A 25,964-nucleotide genomic window follows, 5' to 3' on the forward strand; every position below is an offset into this window, starting at 1 on the left:
TTATAGACGTAATTTTATACAAATGGAAGAAATGTTTCTTTGTACAATTCTCATTACCCTTCATTATAACTCCTTGTGTTTGATCATTTGGGACAGAACCACATATTAGGAAATGGTATACAGTGATGCAGTTGATACCTTAACACGCATCAATCTCTTCAATATAATACAGATTATTTTCCATAAAATGAATTTCCTTATACTTGCTCAAAACTTATCTATTCTGGTTTGGTTTGGGGTTTTTGTTTGTTTGTTTGTCTGGTGGAGGAGGGAAGACAAGGTGAATCTCCCACAAATTTATGAGATCATCTTGAATCCCTATGGATTGTTACATAAATTTAACCAAACACTCCATAAAGCTACACAGTACAGATGTATAGCCAGGTAAGTACCCAGGAGAAAGGAAAAGGGAGAGGAAAGGGAAAAATACCAGAGGTAGAGAAAAGAACTGCAAGACCCAAGGGTTAGGAATAAACTAGAACCTTACTCTAAGTGATTGGACAAGTTGAAAAATAACACCAAATCATAATCAGCTATTAAAAAAAAAATGAGGGTTTGAGGTAAAGTGAAGTTCGATTTGTCAACAGGAAGCTGTGGGCTCTGCACCTCTATTTATATAAACATTTGCTTTTTCCATCTTGGGTTCTGCCCAGAATTTGTCGTCTGACTGCTGCTTCTGGGTCTGCTTGACTGGTTTTTAGAGAAAAAAAGAAAGAAAGAAAGAAAGAAAACAAAACTGTGGCCACCTGTTCCTCTCCTTACCGCAGTCTTAACAAGTCACTTTCCCTGATGTTTGGTTGGTGAAAATGCTCAAAGATACAAGGGCTTCCGTTTTTATCAGAGTATTGCTTTATTAAGTAAGGCCTCCCTGAGCTGACAAAGCTACAAGGACAGTCCTCCCTCTCCTCCACTGTGCTCCTGATGTCTTTCTGTTTTACCCTAAGTTTCCAGATCTCCCAGGACCCCTTCCCCACTTCTCAAATTCCCTTTGAATTTGGAATTTGACAGTTTCCATCTTTTAGCTTCCTGGCTCCCCAACCCTGGTGTCAGCCTGTTGTCACTCTCTCATCTGGCTATCCCCTGGTCTGGCGCTCTTCCATCTTTGTTCCCACTTCTTTTAGGATTCTTTTCCTTCTTCATTGTGTTACAGCTGCTTCAGTACAAAAGGAAGAGGGATCTTAGAGGTTGTTTGTGCCTTCTCACCAGGTGTAAAGTGGTTAGTTAAACATCTAACTTTGGCCACAAGTACCCTGAAGCAGAGAAGGGAGGAGCTTGTGTCTAGCAACATATACTGCTGTATATGTCATCAAAGTAAGACTCAGAAATTGGGAAACCAGCTGCGGTTTGCACTCTCTGCCATGAGTCAAAACAATACTGAGTGTGCATAGAACTGTATTTAGTGAGTAGAAGACACACTCGAATTTCCAGAATGTGTTCATTTGAGGAGAAAGTAGAATTTTCTTGAATCGTAAGCATGGAATATGGAAAAAGCCTCAGAGTAGAATCAACTCAATTAGAGAAGGGAAAATAAAAGTGAATCTTTATGAATAGGTAGATGAGGCTGCTATCTATTCAGGATACCAGGAGGGCATTCAATATCTAATGATATTTTTACCAAATTCCTTAATTCTAACATTAAAGATCCATTATTTTGGTTTAAAAAATGGCTTTTCATTGAAAGCCATTGCTTAGCAAGGTTGTCATTTGGGCTCACCAGGAAAAAAAACATATTAACACCTTAATGAGTAAAAACTTTCTTCTGAATCTTCTTTTATTTTTTGAGACGGAGTTTCACTGTTGTTTCCCAGGCTGGAGTGCAGTGGCATGATCTTGGCTCATTGCAATCTCCACCTCCCTGATTCAAGCGATTCTCTTGCCTCAGCCTCCCGAGTAGCTGGGATTACAGGCACCTGCCACCATGCCTGGGTAATTTTTTTGTATCTTTCTTAGAGACAGGGTTTTATCATGTTGGCCAGGCTGGTCTCAAACTCCTGACCTCAGGTGATCCACCTGCCTCGGCCTCCCAAATTGCTGGGATTACAGGCGTGAGCCACCACGCCTGACCCTGAATCTTCTTCTTCAAAAAAAAAAAAAGGACAACGAGTAAAAGGTTTCCAAATTCTTGGAAACAAGATTATCAGGGACCTGAGATGGGATGGGGTAAACATCAACAACAACTAAGGGAGGTAATGGAATTTCCGCCAGTGGGGAGGGGAGGGAGTGAAGTAGCTGGGACCGAAAACAACCACCTGAAACTTGACCTGGGACCTTTCTCAGGGGAAAGTCAGAGGGGGAAATAAGACTTTATAAGGATGTGGAAAGAAAGCATGGAAAGCAGGTTAGAAATTTGTTTTACATAGTAAGAAGAGTTTAAAAGTGTAGAGAACATAAGAACAATGAGAAACGGCAACATACAGGAATTTGATCATGTAGAAGAGACGTGAGTATAGCATGAAACTTCACCGAGCAAGACTGTCAGACTTGCAGGGGACAGAAAAGAAAAAGGGGACCACATTTGGAGGAGTATAAATACATTTGGAGTGTTGGGGAACTGATTGTAAAGTTATGGAGTGAAGGAAAGAATAGAAGATAGCAGAAGAGAGACATTTGAGCAATATTGCTATATATATATATGTCTATATATATGTCTATATACATGTCTATATATATGTCTATATACATGTCTATATATATGTCTATATATGTCTATATATATGTCTATATATATGCTTTTTTTTTGAGACAGTCTTGCACTGTCACCCAGGCTGGAGTACAGTGGCATGATCTCGGCTCACTGCAACCTCCGCCTCCCAGGTTCAAGCAATTCTCCTGCCTCAGTCTCCCAAGTAGCTGGGATTACAGGCACCCACCACCACGCCTGGCTAATTTTTGTATTTTTAGTAGAGACAGGGTTTCACCATGTTAGCCAGGCTGGTCTCGAACTCCTGACCTCAGGTGATCCGCCCACCTCAGCCTCCAAAAGTGCTGGGATTACAGGCGTGAGCCACCATGCCCGGCCGATACACATTTTTTAAAGTGGAATAAAAGTTCATAAATTCAGGCCCTTTTCGTAAACAGAGAAGAGAAAAAGAACCAGAACAAAAGACATTTTATTTTGAGAAATAAATTGGAAAAAAAATATTTTAAAATGTTTAATTTGCAATATACATAATACTGGAATTGAAATGCTGTCTGATGGAAATGTTGCAATGTGGAGTAGGAGGGTCAAGTTCGTGAAGATATTCTTAAAATTAATCTTGGAAACTGTGCCTATGAGGTTTCTCTAAAGTGGCTAAAATATGCATTGAATATGTCGTCTAAATGAGTACACTTAATTCTAGAGACTGTAAGGAGTAGACATTATATGCTTTGGGGCTTTTTGTAGCATTTTTTTTAAATCAGTTGTACAGATCCCATTAAACTAAATTGTTTCTTAACAGCAAGAATCTGATCATTTAACTAGTTTTCTCAGCAATATAAAAGGAATACAACCTCCACTGTCATATATAACTTGTTGTCTCCTAGCTCCTATTTGAATTCCATTGGCTTTTATAGAAAGTTATTGAGTTAGTCAGACAGAAGGATTCATGATATATAATTTGTCATTTGTTATAATGGGATTTTCTTCTATTCCATTGTGGACTGCTATCCTCACCTAGGATAAAGCAGATATGGTTGCTGTGAATTAGACTGTATCTAAGCTTCAAGAAATATGAATAATGCATTTAAATCCAGAGAATCATAGAATTAAAGGAAATCTTAGAACTAAGAATATATATTATATATATATATATATTTCTTAAGATGGACTTTTGCTTTTGTCACCCAGGCTGGAGTGCAATGGCGCCATCTCGGCTCACTGCAACCTCTGCCTCCCAGGTTCAGTTGATTCTCCTGCCTCAGCCTCCCGAGTAGCTGGGATTACAGGCACGTGCCACCACGCCCAGCTAATTTTTGTATTTTTAGTAGAGATGGGGTTTCACCATGTTGGCCAGGCTCGTCTCAAATTTCTGACCTCAAGTGATCCACCCGCCTCAGCTTCCCAAAGTGCTCGGATTACAGGCATGAGCCACTGCGCCTAGCAATACTAAGATAAATTTAACCTTCTCATTTTAAAGATGAGGAAATTAAACCAGGACCTAATGAAGGAAAATGGCTTATCCAAGGCTACGTGGTTACTGCTAGAGCCAGGATAAGAATGTGGGTTGTCTGAATATTGTGTTTCTTTCCTCTTTCGTATTAACTATTAGGCAAACTTTCTGTCTGCCTATTAAAATTCAAGTCTGAATGCCCTTCTTAGGCCCCAATCAGGATATCCAAAAGCCACTTGCACAGTAATTCTACCGTGCACTTGTTAAGTTGTGAAGATGAACGAAGTAGCAACTCAAGGAAACGTCAACCAATGGTATGATTTCACATTAAGTTGTCTAATTTGCTTTGTGGTGGTGGGTTCATCCCAGTACTACCCATAAACGAATCAGTAAATGAGACTTATTTTCCAACCTTACTTCCCGACTAGACAACTGCATGAAAAATTGGATAGCAAATTATGAGTCCAAGCTCTATAGCTGGCATAGTCCTCATGCTTTAGCCCCAGCCTCTGAGCTTAGCAGAAGACATTTTGGGTCCTTATATATTGCTAGTAGGATTGTATAATTCTTGACTGTGTTGCAGAATCTTACAGGACTACAAAACTTACCATGATGTGTCTTATAAGGAAGACTTGCCAGGCAAATTTTCGGGCAAGCCAGCAAAATAGTTAAAGTAAGAGTAAAGAGGAACATGTGAATGATGGGGAGTTGGTCTAGGAAAATATTGTGAGGAAAATAAATGAAATTCTATGGTTAGCCCAAATAGACAAAGATAGCTTCTTCAACCCTAAGATCTATATCAGACAGATTCAATAGTAAAGATTATTAGCCTAAAGTTTAGTCTCCCTTGAAATTGTACATAGAATGTTTGTATATAAGCCATATAGTCATCATCTATTCACTGTGTCTATGATATTGAGAAGCAGCAAAATTATGCAATAATATAGACTTTGTATTTTAAGTGCTAGAAAATGAGATAAATGTTATCAGTTTGGGTGAAAAAGTAGAGAGTAGGGGTAAAAGCTGGACATTGCAAAAGGATTGGTTTAAGAAATACTGTCTAAGGGTTAGCTGTCAATGGTTGGAGAAGAAGGAGATCCTCCTTCCTCTCACCCATATATTTTTTCTTCTTTCCTCTTTTTCAATGATCACAGACCATTGGGTCTCTGCAAATCCACATTTTCACAGGGAGGAAGTCGGAAGTAATTGGAGCGACGGAGTCTCCTAGGGGGCAGACCAGCCATCTGACGGCAAAGCTCATCTAGAAGAGAAGCAGAACATCATGGGAAGAGAATGCAGAAGATAACAAAGGCTCTTGTTTTAAGGGATAGAGAAGACTTTTCAGTGTGGTGTAGTGAAAAGGTTGGAGAGAAAAAGATCTGGGTTTTAACCAGCTCTGCCACTTACTTTAGTTATTTGCCACTTCCTAGAAAGTTTCTTAAATTTTATAAACCTCACTATCCCTTTCTGTAAAATGAGAATTAAAATACCTACCTCAACAGTATATTTCTGAGTATTAAAATGAAATCATGTATGCAAAGTACCTAGCACAGGTGAGCAGTAAATGTTAGTTTCCTTTATATATCCAGCTGCCAATTCTTCTAATCATGGATCTATTAAATAGAAAAATGAGATCCAATCATTCAGTATACATTTACGTGCTTTCTATGGGCAAACAGCTAACTTTAGTAAGTCCCTTGAGATACTTGAAAGTGCCTAGAGTCCCAAATACCCATCCTCAATCTCAAGGTGCTTCCCTTGCAGGTGGCCTGCACAAAGCCAATGGGGGCACACAGCAAGTTTCCTTCTGCGAAGTTAACTACAGCTCTTACTCAGGAACTCAGCACAAAGCGGGCTGCTGAGTCAGAAATGGCTTTGTCTGTGGTGTTTTCACCAACCACAGCCATCGTTCGGGGCTGGCCATGGGGAAGGTGAGAGTATCTTTGTTTCCACCATGTATGGTCTACAACCACACATTTTGGGCCCTCGTAATTGCCCCATAACATCTTTCTACCTTCTTCTACCTGAAATGTCACAGTAAGAAATGTTCATTGTTCTTGGAATTGGTGAACTATTTACAACATAGCTGATTTCTAAATGTCCCATCTATTTTTTATTTATAGGCCCTATCCAAACCTTACTGTCTCCAAATTAGTGCATGTGCGTGTGTATGTTTTATTTTTAGTTATGAACATGGCTGCGGACTAGCAGAGTCTATTATCTGTAATGGCTGACTTGAAATTTTCCCTAGAACCCCAGTGAATGATCTTTAAAATAGCCAGAGTGTCAGAAAGCTCTCTAAGTAGGAGACACTGTGGGGTTACAATCTGGTAGGACAGGGATCTAGGGGTACTTTTCTTAGGGTTATGTTTGTATATCAAGCATACTGCTTTATGTAGATTGTTTATTTGAGATAACTTCCAGCAGGAGCTGATGGAATCTAAGGGGGTAGCCTGAAGCCCTCCTCTGATACCAGATTTTGGATATAGTAATATCATGTCCGTATCTACCCTTCTCATAACTGCTTCTCTCCATTAAACATCCAGACATCATCTTACCTTTCATAGCTTCGTGTTCCTTACAGACAAGACGAGAGCAGATCTCCTTGTTGACGATGTACATACGTCGTGAACTGCAGACGTCCCAGTGTCATAGGCAAGGAAGGAGATGGAAGAAAGCCTTGAGAGGAGAACTCACCTGGGTCTGGGATGCCTCTTCAACTCTCATATTCCCCACTTTCCCTATCTGCTTTTCCCCAACTGTATTTTCTTAAGTATTTCAGACTTTTGCCCCCCAGCTGGAAAATAGGGGAGGGAATGGTATTAATTACTCTTCTGTTTTTTAAATTTTATTTCAATAGTTTTTGGTGTACAGGTGGTTTTTGGTTACATGGATAAGTTCTTTAGTGGTGATTTCTGAGATTTTGGTGCACCCGTCACCCAAGCAGTGTACACTGTACCCAATGTGTAGCCTTTATCCCTCATTCCTCTCCCACTCTTTCCCCTGAGTCCCCAAAGTCCATTATATCATTCTTACGTTTTTGCCTCCTCATAGCTTAGCTCCCACTTATAAGCGAGAACATACAATATTTGGTTTTTCATTGTTTAGTTACTTCATTTAGAATAATGACCTCCAGCTCCATCCACGTTGTTGCAAAGGCCATTGTTTTAGTTATTCTTCTTAGTGACACTTTGCACACTCTACCTAGAGTCAGGCTTAATATTCCTCCCCGCTATTTTCTACCTTAGAGCTGGGCCATTTTCTTCAGTCTCCTTCTATCAGGTAATAAATTGAGCATGCCAGTATTTCCCTCATGACCCTTCTTCCTCCAGCCCTCACCTTCATTTCCCTTCTAAGTTCTATTACTCTGCCTGTTCTTTGTACACTTCAGCCCAGACTCCAGGTTCTAGTTGGTACATTCAGAAATAACTAGGAGGGTTGTGCTAAAAACTTTGGCCCCATCAAAGTTTGCAATTCCATAGTGGGTGCTCATTAAATAGTTATCAACACAAAAACACTACCATGGAAGATGCTTTTTGGGCATTCTGGGATCCCTTACCTGGTGAAGCATAACTGATGAATGCATTGTTTAACGGGCCGATGCACAGAGTAGAGCCTTGTGCAGGTAAATTTCTCATCCCAGCACTCTGAGGAAGCCCAATACAAAAAATAAGGAGGTCCAAATAGAAGCAGCATAAATGAAGGATTGAAGGAATTGGGAAGGATAGATAGAGTAGGAAAAAAATACAGAGTAATCTCTACAGAGAATCATTATAAATTGGGCTACATCCTTTCCGTCCACCAAAAACACAGCAAGAGGGAATTGACTAAATGAAGTTTTGGCGCTTCCCTACTTGGAAGTAGAAGTGGATAAAATAATCTCTGAGAGCACTTCTAGGAATAAAGTCTTTCTAGGATTATCCGTTATGAAATATAAAATAGGCTGGGCATGGTGGCTCATGCTTGTAATTCCAGCACTTTGTGGGGACGAGGCAGGCAGATCACCTGAAGTCAGGAGTTCGAGACCAGCCTGGCCAACAAGGTAAAACCCCGTCTCTACTGAAAATACAAACATTAGCCAGGAGTGGTGGCAGGTGCCTGTAATCTCAGCTACTCGGGAGGCTGAGGCGGGAGAATCGCTTCAACCTAGGAGGCGGAGGTTGCAGTGAGCCAAGATCACGCCACTGCACTCCAGCCTGGGTGACAGAGTGAGACTCCATCTCAGAAAAATAAAATAAAATAAAACAAAATAGTAAAATAAAATAGAAATGCTGATAATCCCATTCTGAAAAAATCAGATTTCTTAGGCAGGTTGCTATTTCTCTGTTCCAGTAGTTTTCAACCCTAGCTATATATCAGAATTATCAGTACATTAGGAAATGCAATTTTAACCATGGCCTCCGTGGTAATATGGAGTCCTTGAAGTTAAATTGATTTCACTTCCCAATCCACTAACCACCACATAATGTGCAAGGGTACTTTAGGGAGAGGGCTATTTGGGGACCATGCAACATTTGTTCCATTCTTTCCCCTTGACTTTTATGACAGGTGCTCATTTTTTTTAAAAAAAGAGTAAGGGAGTGAAGAACACTAATACTCTTTGAGAAATAATTGGAAGTAAACTAGAAGATGTGCCAAGTACCCTCCAAAGAACAAGGAGGTAAGGAATCCACAGGAAGAGAAAAGGCTTAAGAAGAAGGCATGCAAGCAACAATCATACCTGCAGTGGTATTTTTTTCACTGAGGGAGGCTGAAAGGCAGAAATTTTATTCCATTGTTACCAATTCTAGAAGTTACTACTTCTGTAACTGCCACACTGCCTCACTTAGGACCTGCTTGGAGTGCCCATAAATGGGGAGCAAATGAATTAATAACTCTTAGCAACTTCTAAAAGAAAACCCTTATTGAGCTGATTTGCTCCACAAAATTGAAGACATTAGGAGGCAGGATGGGATTTTTTTCCTTTCTCCTTTCCTTTCTAAAGAGTTGAGAAATTCATTGTATTGTGAGTATCTCTGTATTGTTGACAAGAAGCAAATTTAGTAGGAACACAAGGCAAAGAGTTACATGCCCAGAGGAGCTTCTTCCTAGAGCTAAGTAGAGAAAAGATTATTATCCTGTACAAGCTCTTCCTTATAAGAGAAAATTTATTTTCTGTAGATTAGATACATCATCATAAATTCTCTTGATAGAAGCTGTTGGGTAAAGAATAATGAGGGTCAGCTGGGCACAATGGCTCACACCTGTAATCCCAGCACATTGGGAGGCCAAGGCAGGTAGATTATTTGAGGTCAGGAGTTTGAGACCAGCCTGGCCAACATGGTGAAACCCCCCTCTCTACTAAAAATACAAAACTTAGTTGGGTGTAGTGATGTGCACCTGTAATCCCAGCTACTCAGGAGGCTGAGGCAGGAGAATCACTTGAACCTGGGAGGCAGAGGCTGCAGTGAGCCAAGATCGTACCATTGCACTCCAGCCTAGGTGACAGAGGGAGACTCCATCTCAAAATAAATAAATAAATAAATAAATAAATAAATAAATAAAGAATAATGAGGGTCATCCTAACCTAGGGGCAAATTTAATATGGGCCTTATTCACAGAATGAAGAACAAGTCAAGGAGTTAGATGAATAGACTAGTCAGGGGAGTTACCAGGGAAAATGTCACTGGAAGTGTTGCAAATAGAATACTAGGACCTGTGTTATGAGATCTCATCTATCCCATGGTTTCTAGGCAGGTGTATATGCTGATAATTCCCAAACCTGTATTTCCAACCTCATCTCTCTCCTAAACTCCAGACCTATAAATCCAACTGCCTTTTTATGGAAGAGTTCTTGAATATTTCAAAGATCTTTCACATTCAATGTATCTCCAACAGACTTAATTATCTTTCCCTTCACTAATTCTAGTTGTTATACAGTGAATGAGACCACCATCCACCCAATAGCCACATCTAGAAAACTGGATGTCATGGCTAGGCGTGGTGGCTCATGCCTGTAATCCCAGCACTTTGGGAGGCCAGGGTGGTTGGATCATCTGAGGTCAGGAGCTCAAGACCAGTCTGGCCAACATGTTGAAACCCCGTCTCCACTAAAAATACAAAAAAATTAGCCAGGCTTGGTGGTGGGCGCCTGTAATCCCAGCTACTTGGGAGGCTGAAGCAGGAGAATTGCTTGAACCCGGGAGGCGGAGGTTGCAGTGAGCCAAGATCGCGCTATTGCACTCCAGCCTGGGCAACAAGACCAAGACTCTGTGTCAAAAAAAAAAAAGAAAGAAGAAGAAGAAAACTGGATGTCAACTCAACAATCCCCTCTCCCTTATAGCTCACATTTAATTCTCCCTATCTCTACCTTGATTCAGGGCAGCATCTTTTATTGGGAACACTGCAACAGTGGCCCTGCTGGTTTTCCGGGTTCCAGGCGATCAATCACAGTCAAATCAGTTTTCCACACTGCCCTGGGAGTACAGTAGGGGGTTTGGAGGTGGGGTGTGATCCTTCCAACGCACAAATCTAATTATAATCTTACCTTGCATAAACGTCTCTCTGGTTGGTTTTCGTGTCCACCCTACACCTTTTGATTTATATTGTTTTCCTTACCTAAAAGCTCTTCCCTCTTCTAATTAACTTAGTTCACTTCTACTTGTCTTTCAGGAAGCAGCTTAGTCAAATGTGCCCTCCACAAAAAACCTTTTCTCACCCCCAGCACCGAACCTAGTCAAGAACTCTTTCTGTGTCTTCCATAGCTTCTCTTGCTTATCCTGATTATCGAATTTTGTGAAACTGAATAAAGTTATCTGTTTATTTGTCTATCTTGTATATTACACAAAAGATGTCTAGTAGAAGAAAATCAGTTTTGTTCACTTTTATATCCTTGGCACCTAGTAGCAAGTTTTCAATAATGATTTGTTAAAAAATAATCTAGCCGCCTATAATCCCAGCACTTTGGGAGGCCGAGGCAGGTGGATCACCTGAGGTCAAGAGTTCAAGACCTGCCTGGCCAACGTGGCGAAACCCCATCTCTACTAAAACTACAAAAAATTAGTCAGGCATGGTGGTAGGTGCCTATAATTCCAGCTACTTGGGAGGCTGAGAAAGGAAAATCGCTTGAACCCAGGAGGCGGAGGCCGCAGTGAGCGGAGATCGCGCCATTGCACTGCAGCCTGGACGACAAGAGCAAGAATCCGTCTCAAAAAAAAAAAAAAAAAAAAATTCAGTCGAAGCATTACTTCTTTACCCTTTATCCTCCAAAACGTGTTTACTTTTATCTTGCCTTTACCCATCAAGTCTTGAAACTTTGAGAAAAAGATTAGCACAGTTCCTGTTTGTCAGGTGTTCAACAATGTCATTAATTTGAATTGAACTACTGGAAATATGTGCTCCACAAACTGTCATCCTGTCTTTTTAGGATCCTTCAGCAGCTGCACACTATCCAGAATGGGCTCTGGGGAAAGCCTAGAATGGCCCTGATGACCTGGGGGTCCCAGATCTGAACTCACCCAAGTCATCTGTGGAAGGTGCAATATCAGCCAAAACAGCCAAAACTGAAAAGGCACAAAACAGCAGGTATGAGGAGGGCTTCAAATTGCAAACACAAGGCAGAGTAAGAAAAGGGAGAATGGAGATACCGTGGCAGGTGGAAGACTATGTCTGGCTTTGTGTTTTATGTACAAGGGAATAGAATTAATTAAATAATTATAAATTTTTTTAAAGAATATTAGTCCTGGGTGGGGCACAGTGGCTCGCACCTGTAATCTCAGAATTTTGGGAGGCTGAGGCAGGTGGATCACTTGAGGTCAGGAGTTCAAGACCAGCCTGGCCAATATAGTGAAACCCCATCTCTAGTAAAAATACGGAAATTAGCATGGTGGCAGGCGCCTGTAATCCCAGCTACTCAGGAGGCTGAGGCAGGAGAATCACTTGAATGCTGAAGGCAGAGGTTGCTGTGAGCTGAGGTTGTGCTGCTGCACTCTAGCCTGGGCTACAGAGCTAGACTCTGTCTCAAAAAAAAAAAAAATTAGCACTGTCACTGAACAACACTCTCACGACCTCAGTATCCAAAGATAGAAGCAGGCTGGACGCTGTGGCTCATGCCTGTAATCCCAGCACTTTGGGAGGCTGAGGCCAGGAGTTCAAGACCAGCTCGGCCAACATGGTGAAATCCCGTCTCTACTAAAAATACAAAAATTAGTCAGGCATGGTGTCGGGTGCCTATAATCTCAGCTACTCAGGAGGCCAAGGCAGGAGAACCGCTTGAACCCTTGAACCCAGGAAGTAGGGGTTGCCATGAACCAAAATTGTGCCACTGCACTCCAGCCTGGGCAACAGAGTGAGACTCCCTCTCAAAAACAAACAACAATAACAAAAAACAAAAGCAAATATAAAAGCACAGAATGAATTCAAGAGCTGGAATAAATATTGTGAATATTAACAAGAACCATGCCATTTTTTTTTTTTAACTGCGGTAAAACTTACCTGTTTCATCTGTAGCGGGATCATTCACCAGATCTGCAAAGACACATAACAAGGAATGAAAAAATGCAGTCAGGAAAAGTAGCTAAGGAAAGCAGGATAAAGGGACGATGATCTCAAAGGAGGCAAGAAAGGCTGAAGTGAAAGCCTGTGGACTCGGGCAGATGAGGGACTATCGCAGAAAGAAATGGAAGAGAGAGTAAGACTGGGCATGCGTACAGAGATGCTGGCATCTAAGCTGACAACAGAACTCTGCATGAGCTCAGAGCACCCACCAACCCTTCTGAAGTCTTTATTTTTCTTTATATAGACATGACCCTTAATCTATCTATCCCCAATAAAACAGAAAACAAACAAACAAACAAACAAAAGTGTAGCTTACTAGGATCTTCTGTGAATGTTTCTGGAGTCGTTTGAGTCACATCGTCTGAAAAGAAAATTAGAAAACAATTTCTGAGATTCTCTGTCTCCCTGCCACCCTTGCACTTCCAGTAAGTTAAATTGCGAAGCATAGTGCCCAGCGGAGTTGAGTATCCCACAAATGTTTTTCCTTGACTGCTTACAATAATGACAAACGATTGATGACTTCTTTGCAATACTTATTTAAAATGAAATCGGGTATACCAAAGGCATTGTGATTTTGACATTCATAATTCTTTTTTTTTTTTTTTTTTTGAGACGGAGTCTCGCTCTGTCGCCCAGGCTGGAGTGCAGGGGCGCGATCTCGGCTCACTGCAAGCTCCGCCTCCCGGGTTCACATCATTCTCCTGCCTCAGCCTCCCAAGTAGCTGGGATTACAGGCGCATACCACCATGCCTGGCTAATATACATATATATATATATATATACACACACACACACACACACATATATATATATATATATATATTTTTTTTTTTTTTTTTTTTTTTGAGACAGAGTCTCGCTCTGTCTGTCGCCCAGGCTGGAATACAGCGGCGCACGATCTCGGCTCACTGCAACCTCCGCCTCCCGGGTTCAAGCAATTCTCTGCCTCAGCCTCCAGAGTAGCTGGGATTACAGGCGCCCGCCACCACGCCCAGCTAATTTTTGTATTTTTAGTAGAGATGGGGTTTCACCATATTGGCCAGGCTGGTCTTGAACTCCTGACCTCAGGTGATCTGCCCGCCTAGGCCTCCCAGAGTGCTAGGATTGCAGGTGTGGGCAACTGCACCTGGCCTGTTTGCTAAATATTTAAATGTTTGCTAAGAGAGTAAATTTCAGGTGCTCTTATTATACACATACAAAAAAGGAAACTAATGAGGATATGGATATGTGAATTTGCTTGACTGTAGTAACCATTTCACTTTATACACATCTATCAAAATGTCATGGTGGATACTGTAAACACATACAATATAATTTATATGTAAATTAAAAAATAAAAGTAAATGTTAATGCTGTTTTGTTATTTTGCTTTTTAAAGTAGAGACCATTGGTTTTAGGAAGTGCTATTATTTACAATTTCCTGTAAATACAAAATTAGCCTGGCGTGGTGGCGGGTGCCTGTAATCCCAGCTACTCTGGAGGCTGAGGCAGGAGAATCGCTTGAACCCAGGAGGCAGAGGTGGCAGTGAGCTGAGATCGCGCCATTGCACTCCAGCCTGGGTGATAAGAGAGAAACCCTATCTCAAAAAATAAGAATAAAATAATAGTAACAACAATAAAATAAATATTAAGCAAACATTCCATCGGCAATTACCCTTCAATGTAAATAGCTTATAGTCATAATCCATTCTACCCACTAGGGGTCAGCAAATTCACATAGTTTGCTTTGACCTTTTTTTTTTTTTTTTTTTTTTGAGACGGAGTCTCGCCCTATCACCCAGGCTGGAGTGCAGTGGTGGCATGATCTCGGCTCACTGCAACCTCTGCCTCCCAGGTTCAAGTGATTCTCCTGTCTCAGCCTCCTGAGTAGCTGGGACTACAGGCGTCTGCCACCATGCCCGACTAGTTTTTGTATTTTTAGTAGAGACAGGGTTTCACCATGTTGGTCAGGCTGGTCTTGAGCTCCTGACCTCAGGTGATCCAACCACCTTGGCCTCCCAAAGTGCTGGGATTACAGGCATAAGCCACCATGCCCGGCCTGACTTCTTTTTTTAACTTCAGATTCTATTAATAAATGTCAGATGTAAATCTGATGGGAACAAATATTTTTATAAAGCATATCAGAGTTATGGATAATTATAAAAAAGGTGAAATACAAATAAAGCATTTCATAGGAATTTCCCTTGCTTACCTCATCCTTTTTTCTAAATTCCAGATAGAAATTCATCAGGTTTGGCTGGGCTTCATGGTTCATGCCTGTAATCCCAGCATTTTGGGAGGCCAAGGCATGCGTATCACTTGAGGTCAGGAGTTTGAGACCAGTCTGGCCAACATGGTGAAATCCCATCTCTACTAAAAATACAAAAATTAGCTGGGCATGGGTGGTGCATGCCTGTAGTCCCAATTACTCAGGAGGCTGAGGCAGGAGAATGAATTGAACTCAGGAGGCGGAGGTTGCAGTGAGCTGAGATCTTGCCACTGCACTCCAGCCTGGGACAGAGTGAGACTCTGCCAAAAAAAAAAATTCATCAGGCTTGACAAAAAAGCCTCTTAACCTTTCACACTCATTATGGGCTTTCTTCTTTCAGAACACTTTTTTTTTTTAAGTAGGATGTCATTGATTGGAAGAATAATCTTTAACAAAAGGAATCCAAGTCTGTTCCAATCCCACAGGATATTTGAAAAACCACTAACCTGAATCATTCCAGAGACTGCAGGAGAGGAGTGGAGCCTCTCCCGGGTGCAGCCCAATCCTTCCTGGTTCCCTTTCTCCAGAGGCCTAGCTACATTCCAGTCCAGCCACTCACAGAAACAGGAGCAAAGCAATGGGAGAACAGAGGGCTTGAGAATGTATCCTAGCTGTCTCTGGGATTTCAGGGCAGAGTACTGCTTTTCTGCATATATCTCAGTTTAACCAACTGTCCCAAGAGCTATCACCATATAAATGCTTTATCTAGTATTCATGAAGTTCTCTCTGAAAAAAAAAAATTAACGTATTTTCTTTTCCCTTTCTTTTTTTGAGAGAGTCTCACTCTGTTGCCCAGGCTGCAGTACGGTGGTGCCATCATAGCTCCTTTGCAGCTTCGAACTCCTGGGCTCAAGCGATCCTTTCACCTCAGCCTTCTGAGTAGCTAGGACAACCAGCAAACCACCACAACTGGCTTTTTTTTTTTTTTTTTTTAAGAGATAGGGTCTCAGGCTGGCAGCAGTGGCTCACACCTGTAATCCCAGCACTTTGGGAGGCCGAGGCCTGCAGATCACCTGAGGTCAGGAGTTTGTGACCAGCCTGACTGACACAGTGAAACCCTGTCTCTACTAAACACAAAAAATTAGCCAGTTGTGGTGGCGCATGCCTATAATCCAAGCTACTTAGGAGGCTGAGACAGGAGAATCACTTGTACCTGGGAGACGGAGGTTGCAGTGAGCCGAGATCGCGCAATTGTACTACAGCCTGGGTAACAAGAGCGAAACTCTGTCTCAAAAAAAAAAAAAAAAAAAAGGGTCTCACTATGTTGCCCAGGCTGATCTCAAACTCATGGCCTCAAGTGATCCTCCCACCTCAACCTCCCAAAGTGCTTGGTATTACAGGCATGAGCCACCACACCAGGCAAGACAGTTCATCATATCTTATGATATGTCTGCGAGAAAAGCATCTAAAGTCTTAACACAGGACTGGTTCCTAATCAGCCCAGAAAAATGAATTCCAACTTTCAGTTTTGCTGGTACTAAAATCTCGGGAGGCCTTTCCCCTAGTCTGAAGTCTAGTCACATTCCTGCCCTTTTTTCCTAGATTCAGATTTAGATTCAGAAACTCGGGGATTTGGGTATTTTTACCAACAACAGAAAAAAAATTTTTGTATTTTTATCTTCTGTACCAGGACCCACTGCAAGAAAAATATATTATACTGTACCCTGGTATATACATATGGAAAACTAAGAGAAGTTTTATTAAAGTTGTATGAAATAATACTTTACTCTTGCAAAACACATGCAATGCATCCTGGTATATTTGTTTTCGTCTATCTTAATTCATTTTAAAAATTAATACCAGTTGTGACCCACTAAACTGATTTCATGATCCCATTAATAGGTTGCCTACTGGAGCGCTCTGTCCTCTAACTCTCCTGGGATGGGAGAAATAAAGAGATAAATTATAATTATGTTGAATGCCTTGAGGCAGAATGGAGTTTTCTTCATGAAGTCGAAGGAAGTGGTCCTCTAGGGGTCACAACTTTTGGGATTTTTGTTATAGAGAATGGTGTGAGCAAAAATTACCTAAAAAGCGGAAAAACCAAAAAATACCTTTTGGGTTTTGCCCAGTTGTGCCACAATTTCACCTAGGATTGACATGACTTCTTTTTTTCTAATTTTTTTTTTTTTTTTTTTTAGTCAGTTCCACTCTGTTGCCCAGGCTGGAGTGCAATGGCATGATCATGGCTCACTGCAACCTCAGGCTCCTGGGTTCAAGCAATTCTCATGCCTCAGCCTCCTGAGTAGCTAGGACCACAGGCATGCGCCACCATGCCAGGCTAATTTTTTTTTTTTTTCTAGAGATGAGGTCTCCCTGTGTTGCCCAGTTTGGTCTCAAACTCCTGGGCTCAAGTGATCCTCCCGCCTCAGCCTCCCAAAGTGCTGGGATTATGGGTATAAGATGACTTCTTATCCTGTCTTTCATTTTTCCACTGTTACATGAATTAAGGAATGCTTTTTGTAAGGACTAGTAAGCATTTTCTGAGTAAGATAGGAGATGCATAAAGAAAAATGAAAACAGAAATGGGCATAGAGGATGTCTTGGGAAGGTGTTTCGGTAGTTTAAAAACACACACACAAGAAGCTTTTATGAATGGGATAATAGGATAGTGGAAACTGGTGAAGTTGATCCTATTTCTCACACTTTGGCAATGCATCTCTTTGTTGTAGGAAATATTCTTTTTTTTTTTTTTTTTTTTTTTGGCAGCGATAGATAAGCAGGAAGGATTTTTTAACTCTGTTCATCTAAATTTTCCTGATAAGAACCCCAACAGAGCCGCTATCCAAGGGTTCACCTACCTCCTCGTTGACTATTGACCCCCAGGGGTATCCAGTCTGTAGCAAAGGAAGAGAAAAGAGATGTGAGTGACTGCAGCTCTATACCTTGTAACCCTTTTATGAGACAAATCAGAAAATCATGGAGAAATGGTTATACTTTATCTTTGTGACTTATTCCTACATAGCTCAATATAAAATTACTGAGACCATTAGTGCTATGAACAAAACCAATAGGAATAGAAAGACTTCAGAAAGACAAGTTCCTTCACTGCTGTGCATTTGTTTGGTAAAAAGAAAAAAAAGACAAGTTCCTGAGAACAAAGCCCTGCTGCCCTCTTACCCTCATTCCTGGCCAGGAATGAAGTCCAGCTCCACTGAGAGGCCTGGCAGCCCTTCTAGTGTTTCCTGCCCTTCTAGCCCCACGGCTTCCCCGCTAACTACACTAGTGAACAAGACAGAAGAATTATTTTTCTCAATCTGTATCGGAAGAAGGAGGGAAAAAAATAGAGTAGGACATCTTTACAGCCTAAAGTTCACTTTCTGTGGCCAGTCTTCTAGCCAGATTCTGGGAAATCTGTGAAGATCACTTTTCTCTTGTGTGTCAGTATGGCATATATTTTTTGCATGCATGTGAGTATACCTGCATGCATGATGGTAATAGTGTATGTATTCCCACTGTTCTTCTTCAAGATTTACATTTGGTCCAGTTTCTTTTTTTCTTTTTTCTTTTTTTTTTTAATGGATATGAGGTTAACTCGTCTCACTATGTTGCCCAGGTTGGTCTCAGTGATCCTCTCCACTCAGTCTCCCAAAGTGCTAGGAGTATAGGTGTGAGCCCACCATGCCCAGCCCAGGTCCAGTTTCTTTCTAGGTAGTCCCTCCTCTATGTTTGTGTATGCATTTGTATATCAGCTTCTTTTTTGCTTTGCAATTTGTTTACTCATATGTGACCCTCTTTGGGTGGTTAATATGCATTTGTGTGTATCTCAGTTGCACCTTAGTTTCATAATTCTTGGGAGGCCTTTCCCCTAGTCTGAAGTCTAGTCACATTCCTGAACTTTTTTCCTTAACACAAAATCTGTTCTTCTAATAGGAATTCCAGAGCTCAATACCAAGCATCTCTACTGCTATTCCTCTTCAACTTCATTCCATCCCATCTCCTGCCACACACGTGTATAGCTGAGGAGCTGAGGGTTTAGGGAGCAAAGAATAAAGGACTCACCAGAGGTGATGATGAATGCAGCAAGAAACAGCAGCACCTTGGGTCCCAAGAGCGACATATCTATAGGGGTGGTGGGCATAGCAGAGAATGTGATGCTCAGAGGCACATCAGCATTTCAGTGCCAGGGAAAGATGCCTCTGAGGTCCCTGTCTCTTTGTCTTCCCAGAACTTTCTTCATTTTCCCTTATGACTCAAACCCTTTCTCTCTTTTCTTACCTTTCACCCAACATTCATTTCTCCCTCAAATCTATTCCTTGGTCACTTACCATTATTCTTGCTTTTATTATTCTCTGCTACCAAGTCAGAGGAAATTTTACATTCTACATGGTCCGTACTTGGCCCTACCCTTTGGCCTCTTTCACCCCTGATGTGGAATCTTCCTTTCTCATATGCGTGACTTTTTCATATCATCTGCTCATCTTGGCGTCTCCTTCATCAGAATTCCACGGTTATTTGGGAGGTCTGCTCAAGACTAAGTTCAGTGACATTCCCCATTGCCCCCTCCAGCCCTTTCACACACACACAGACATACACACATTCCCTCTGTCTCTTTAGGGTTTTAGGTAATCAAATAACTCACTGTCTATGGTGTTCTGCTCTTTCCACCGAGTCCTTTGGCTGCTGAATGTGTCTCTCTCTTCTTATGCTGTTCCTACTTTGGCTGGCGAATAAGATGAACAGAGCCACTCCCTGGAAAGGACTTCAGATTTGGCCTCCGCTGAAACAATGAGATGAGGGAGAGCAAGAAAGCCAGGCTAGGCGTAGAATGTGTGTTACAATGAGGCTGGAATGAGAAGGGAGATGGGAATTTGCAGTTGCTCACACCCTCATTCCAAATGTTATGACTACACTGGTGAGAGCTCTTGCTGCTCCCTGGAAGTGTTGGCCCCAGCTCATGTATTGCCTTTCTTCCATTAGCCTATTTTCCCTCCTCTCACGATCTGGTCCCAGCTCCCCTTTGTTCCTTGGGTTCTTTCTTACCGAAAAGTTCCGTCTCCTCCTTGGTGTGTTTTAATGCACATTATAGATGCTGTTTCTCTCTCTCTGGCTATCTTCTTCTTCTTTGTTTTTTGTTTTTTGTTTTTTTTTAAGACAGAGTTTTGCTCCTGTCACCCAGGCTGGAGTGCAATGATATGATCTTGGCTCACTGCAACCTCCGCCTCCTGAGTTCAAGCAATTATCCTGCCTCAGCCTCCTTATATTCCATATTTGAATCATTCCTTCATCCCTCTTTCTCACTTTCTTTTTCAATATTCGTCTCTTCAGCACTAACAAATTTCTTTTTATTCCTGTATTTCTTTTTCATCTCTGCCTCTTTCTTGACCTACACATTTAGACTCTTCTTGTTTTTTTTCCCCTTGGAATATCCTATGTATTCTCACAACCAAGCAAACACAGATACCTTATGAGTTTTGTCCAAGGGGAAGGCTGGCTACCTTAGGGTTATAAAAAGTTGAGGAACTTTTCAGAACTCTCCAAATCATTTTCAAATGTAGAGAAGCTCTGTGAAAGGGGTGCCAGCCTTACTTTGTCTTTTGGCTTTGTTTGAGCTTAACTAAGAATCTGGGTTTCTGGGCTCTTAAGGATAAAATGCAATCAGATGCCCAAAGAAAATTGAAAGGCAAGGTTATTATGCTTGCCTCATTTTCTACCAATATTTTTCCTTAGATCATATAATGTGTAGATAACACTTTCTCTGATCCAGGAATTTTTCTTTTTTTTAAGACAGGGTCTTGCTCTGTCACCCAGGCTGGAGTACAGTGGCATGATCACAGTTCACTGCAGGCTTGACCTGGGCTCAAGTGATCCTCCTGCCTCAGCCTCCTAAGTCGCTGGGACTACAGGTGCATGCCACTATGCCAGGCGAATTTAGATGTATTTTTTTGTAGAGACAGGATTTTGCTATGTTGCTCAGCCTTGATTCAGGAATTTTAAAGGCTTTGTATTTCTTCTTATTCACAGAGACTCTAGTGGTTCAACCACTAAAACATTCCTGCTTTGGATTCAAGAGCAAACTTGAATTACAGAAACTCAAGTCTGAGGAATGGTGGACCTTGTATGCCATAGAAATATGTAAGTTTCAGGTTTCCTGTTGGCTCCCCTTTAGTCTACATTATATATCTCCCTGATGAAATAAATTAGAGAAGAGTACAGGTAGACAGAGAGCAGATAGTATTAATAAATTACATACTAGAAGAATGTAAAAGGGGGTATGATGGAAGGAAGGAAAGAAGGAAAGAAGGAAGGAAGGAAAGAAGGAAGGAAGGAGTCTAGTTGAGAGGAAGAAAGAGCAGTGGACACAGAAATAAGCAAATCGCACTTTGTAAGCACCTCTGGGACCTCCGAGGGAGCTGTAAGTGCTACATCTCTAAGATACATGGAATCTGGTCAGTCCGCAGAACAAGCTGAGTGCTACGCCCAGCCCTTCCTGATCTTCCTGCCCCAGAACTTGCTCTTCTTCCATCTGCTCCCCAGTGAGGGGGCTGAGACTAGAAAACAGATGTGATTCTAGTCTGAGGAGAGTCAGGGGAAGAAAAGGGTGTTGGGAGAAGAAACAAAAAAGCAGATGCAAAGCAGGACATAGCTAAGGCAGGACATAGAATAGAGAGCCTAGAGCAACAATCAAGTTTTCCATGAAGCTCAGACAGATGGAGACACTGAACTCAGGCCAGTCATTTGGCAGGGAGAGCAATGACCTCAATGTGCTGGCCTGGCTAGAGGCTATAGTTTAGGAGAGCCTCCCCAGGCAGTGGGAGGGGGCGTTCTCCTGGGGTTGTAGGAGGTAGTCTGGAGTTGGGGCAGTGAAAATAGGAACAGAATGTTCAGAGCAGGGCTGAAGAAGAGAACAGGCAGGGAGTAGCATCCTAGAAGGAAAGGAGAGGTAGTGAGACAGGAACTGGCAGAAGAGCAGGACAACCATATATTGTTGGGTTTTAAAGACTTTTGAGAATGCAGTTTGTTTCAAGGTTGGTTAGTTTCTTTCTTTCTTTTTTTTTTTTTTGTGAGATGGAGTCTCGCTCTATTGCCCAAGCTGGAGTGTAGTGGCGTGAACTTGGCTCACTGAAACCTTCGTCTTCTGGGTTCAAGTGATTTTCCTGCCCTAGTAACTGGGATTACAGGCACCTGCCACCAGGCCCGGCTAATTTTTGTATTTTTAGTAGAGAGGGGGTTTCGCCATGTTGGCCTGGCTGGTCTCGAACTCCTGACCTCAAGTGATTTGCTCCCCTCAGCCTCCCAAAGTACTGGGATTACAGGTGTGAGACACCACACCTGGCCAAGGTTGGTTAATTTTTTCATGGCAACTATGGTGGGCCCTTTATTCTACTACAGTTCCCCATTTGTTTTCAGAGCCCAGGTTTGGATCCCCAGGCTTAGAGATCCTCAGATTTGCTTTTCTCAGGGTGATTTTGTCAGCCTCTGTTGCATTGTACATTAATTAATCATTTAATGACATCAAGTCAAAATCAGCACCAATGGTCAGAAACGAGCAAATGCCATCCAGAGTTACAAGTCCATAATTTTCTGGGGTTCTTTTTGACTCACTGAGTAGCAATCCATACTTCCATCCCATATAGGCTGGATCTCCTGAGGGTAGACAACACATTCTCCAGCAATAAGAAAGCCCCTCATGGGACTGACTGGCGTGTGTAGAAGTGACTTAATGAAGGCAATCTATGTTTGAGTTACCCAGGAAAATTTTCGTTTTTATAAAATGTCTATGAAAGATGGGCAAAGGGCAAAGAAAGAGGAGAGAGACAGAGATGCGAGATGTCAAGCTGGTTTTATTCATCTGTTTATTGGCCTGTAAAGAATACACCCATTAGCTGAAGGCCTCTGGGCAAATGTACAGAAACGTTATTACTACAGTCCCATCCAACTAAATTAAACCCAGGAGCTAAACACACACAAAAAAAATTTCCCATAAAAGGAAGGAAAAGAAAGGGGGAAGGTTATATGAGGCAGGGAGGGCAGGGAGAGGGAGTGGTGTGTGTAGAGGAATGAAGCAATGAAGTAGTAACAGCCAAATGCAAAAGATGGACTTAGATGCCAACAGACATATGTCCTTAGAAAACTGAAGCTAGGGAACACTTGTTTGTCCATCAAAATCCGGCCTAGATGTCGCCTCCTGCCAGAAACCTTTCCTGGTCTCCTCTGCCTCTAAAGAGTTCATCATTCCCTCTATTAAACCAACTCTTTGTTTATTTGTATAATTATATAATCCACTTTATTAAACTCTTTTACATATCTTTAATCCTTATTAGGCTGAGGGTTTCTTTTTCTTAGTTTTTTATTTTTTATAGAAATGGGGTCTCACTATGTTGCCCGGGCTGGTATCGAACTCCTGGGCTCAAGTCATCCCCCTGCCTCGGCCTCTCAAAGTGCTGGAATTATAAGCGTGAGCCACTGCCCCTAGCCTAGGCTGAGTGTTTCTTGATGGAAGAGGCTGTCTTACTCCTCTTTAGGTGACATAATGGTTAGCACATTAAAACTCAAAATTTGCAGCCTGGGCAACATGGCAAGACCTTGTCTCTACAAAAAAAAAAAAAATTGTTTTTTTTTTTGAAACAGAGTCTCGCTCTGTCGCCCAGGCCGGAGTGCAGTGGCGCAATCTCATCTCATTGCAAGCTCTGCCTCCCAGGCTGACGCTATTCTTCTGCCTCAGCCTCCCGAGTAGCTGGGACTACAGGTGCCCACCACCATGCCTGGATAATTTTTGTATTTTTAGTAGAGACGGGGTTTCATCGTGTTAGCCAGGATGGTCTTGATCTCATGACCTCGTGATCTGCCCACCTCCGCCTCCCAAAGTGCTGGGATTACAGGTGTGAGCCACCGCGCCCGGCCTTTTTTTTTTTTTTTTTTTTTTTTTTGAGACAGAGTTTCACTCTATCACCCAGGCCAGAGTGCAATGGCACAATCTCAGCTCACTGCAACCTCTGCCTCCCGAGTTCAAGCGATTCTCCTGCCTCAGCCTCCCAAGTAGCTGAGATTACAGGCACCTGCCACCACACTCAGCTAATTTTTGTATTTTTTAGTAGAGACAGGGTTTCACCATGTTGGCCAGGCTGGTCTCAAACTCCTGACCTCAGGTGATCCACCGACCTCTGCCTCCTGAAGTGTTGGGATTACAGGCATGAGCCACCACACCTGGCCAAAAAATTGTTTTTAATTAGGCATGGTGGCATATGCCTGTGGTCCCAGGTACTTAGGAGGCTAAGGTAGGAGGATTACTTGAACCCAGGAGGTCTAGGCTGCAGTGAGCTATGACTGTGTCACTACACTCCCTCCTGGGCAACACAGTGAGACCCTGTCTCAAAAAAAAAATTATCTAAATTTGGTCAACTGGATTGAATTGAGATGAAGACTTGAAATAGTAGCTTCCTATTTTTGAAATATCAACGTTCAATGACTTAGTCAAATGCAAGGGGGTAGAGGATAACATTTTAGGGAAGTAAGCAGTTTGAGAGTATACATGGAGTTCAGCAAGTGGAACAAGCAATCAATGTATTGAAGTGATATGGGGGCAATAGAACAAAAAGGAATAGGCTCCCCCAAAGCAGAAAAATTGGGCAACAGCTAGTCTTAAAGGAATTTTAGCAGTAAGACTGTAAAAGTTATTTCACGTAAAACATATATAATTTATATCTACAATAATTAGTGCTTCTGTCTCATCATTTTGCTTTGTGTAAATTTTCTGATGGCACTGGTAGTCGGTCTTACACTGTTACAGTCATACTTTCTTGACCACACAGACGTAAAATGTTTGATCCAGGTTTAAGATTCTGCTCAAGTTCCTGAACCCACAACTAAAAAGATATAAATAACTCTGATAAAACTGGCTATAGACAAACAAAACAGGACAAGTTCTAAAAATTCATTCATTCATCCATCTTCTCATTCTACCTGCCAAAATAAAAAAGAGAGAGAGAGAGAGAAACTCTGGAATTTGCAAATATGGTTTAAAACAGGAAAGTTCAATGTATATAGTTATTAATAATAACTCATATAATTAGTAATTTAAGCACATCTATATAATATAGTTTTATAAATTATATGTATTAATACTAGGCAGCCTGTAAGACAGTCCCAATGATCCCCGTCTCCTGTTTTGTTTTGTTTTGTTTTTGAGATGGAGTCTCTTTCTGTTGCCCAGGCTGGAGTGCAGTGGTGCGATCTTGGCTCACTCCCAACCTCCACCTCCCAGGTTCAAGTAATTCTCATGCCTCAGCCTCCCGAGTAGCTGGGATTACAAGTGCCAGCCACCCCACCATGCTAGTTTTCGTATTTTTAGTAGAGGCGGTGTTTCACCATGTTGGCCAGGCTGGTCTTGAACTCCTGAGCTCAAGTGATCTGCCTGCATCAGCCTCCCAAAGTGCTGGGATTATGGGCGTGAGCCACTGTGCCTGGCCTCCTACCTCCCGTTCTTCATCCCCTGTGTGATCCTCCCGCTTTGAGTGTGATCTTAGGTACTACTAGCAAATAGAACATAGCAGAGGTGATGGGGTGTGACTTCCCAGATTATGTAACAGGAAGACTCTGGCTTCTATTTTTGGTGCTCCCTCTTGCTCTCCTGCTTTCTTCTTTGCTCTGAACAAAGCCAGCTGCCATGCTGTGAGCTGCTTTATTGAGATGCCCAAGTGGCAAGGCACTGATGTCTGTAGCCAAAAGCCAGCAACCCAAGGCCTGCCAAAAGCCACGTGCATGAACTTGGAAGTGGATCTTTTCTCAATTGGGCCCTGAGATGATGACAGCACCAGCTAACACCTTGATGACAGCCTTGTGAGATACCCTGAGCCAAAGGTACCCAGCTAAGTCATGTTTGGATTACTAATCAACAGAAACGTTGGGAAAATAAATGTTTTTGTTTTAAGCTGTTAAATTTTGGGCTAGATAGATAACTAATATGTTGTATAACTACAATACAGGATTATTTTTATCTACTTATAAATTTTATATATATATATATTTGTAACTATATATAGTATATTTCTTAGTCCATTTGTGTTGCTGTAAAGGAATACCCAAGGCTGGGTAAGTTATAAAGAAAAGAGGTTTATTTGGCTCATGATTCTGCAGGCTGTGCAAGAAGC

The 25,964-nt window shown here is 41.9% G+C and overlaps 1 protein-coding gene across 2 annotated transcripts; it reads right to left on the reverse strand.

The window, feature by feature from the left end:
- Positions 1-3,091: 3,091 nt before the first annotated feature.
- MFAP5 (microfibril associated protein 5) lies at positions 3,092-20,114 on the reverse strand. Of its 2 annotated transcripts, XM_003808667.7 has the most exons (10): positions 19,457-20,096; positions 18,877-18,936; positions 17,676-17,711; positions 12,943-12,987; positions 12,564-12,596; positions 11,588-11,632; positions 8,812-8,841; positions 7,651-7,738; positions 6,650-6,723; positions 3,092-5,352 (listed from the first exon to the last, which is right to left on the reverse strand). In XM_003808667.7, exons 2-10 carry the CDS (start codon positions 18,932-18,934, stop codon positions 5,240-5,242), a joined length of 522 nt encoding a protein of 173 aa, XP_003808715.1. In that variant the 5' UTR covers positions 18,935-18,936; positions 19,457-20,096; the 3' UTR covers positions 3,092-5,239. The 2 variants fall into 2 exon arrangements, with proteins under 2 accessions (XP_003808715.1, XP_003808716.1); XM_003808668.6 differs by lacking the exon at positions 8,812-8,841 and having other exon boundaries at positions 19,457-20,114.
- Between the last annotated feature and the right edge of the window lie 5,850 nt (positions 20,115-25,964).

The sequence above is a fragment of the Pan paniscus genome, chromosome 10, assembly GCF_029289425.2.
Source record: "Pan paniscus chromosome 10, NHGRI_mPanPan1-v2.0_pri, whole genome shotgun sequence".
NCBI classification, from domain to species: Eukaryota; Metazoa; Chordata; class Mammalia; order Primates; family Hominidae; genus Pan; species Pan paniscus.

What these genes read in the sequence shown, in the direction of transcription:
- MFAP5 (XM_003808667.7), bottom strand. Translation starts at nt 18,934, where the DNA reads ATGTCGCTCTTGGGACCCAAGGTGCTGCTGTTTCTTGCTGCATTCATC. An exon ending in GGTCAATAGTCAACGAGGAG is followed by an intron (nt 12,988 to 17,675) that starts GTAGGTGAACCC and finishes TTTTCTTTTCAG; the next exon opens with ACGATGTGACTCAAACGACT. An exon ending in ACCTTCCACAGATGACTTGG is followed by an intron (nt 8,842 to 11,587) that starts GTGAGTTCAGAT and finishes TCTGCCTTTCAG; the next exon opens with CCTCCCTCAGTGAAAAAAAT.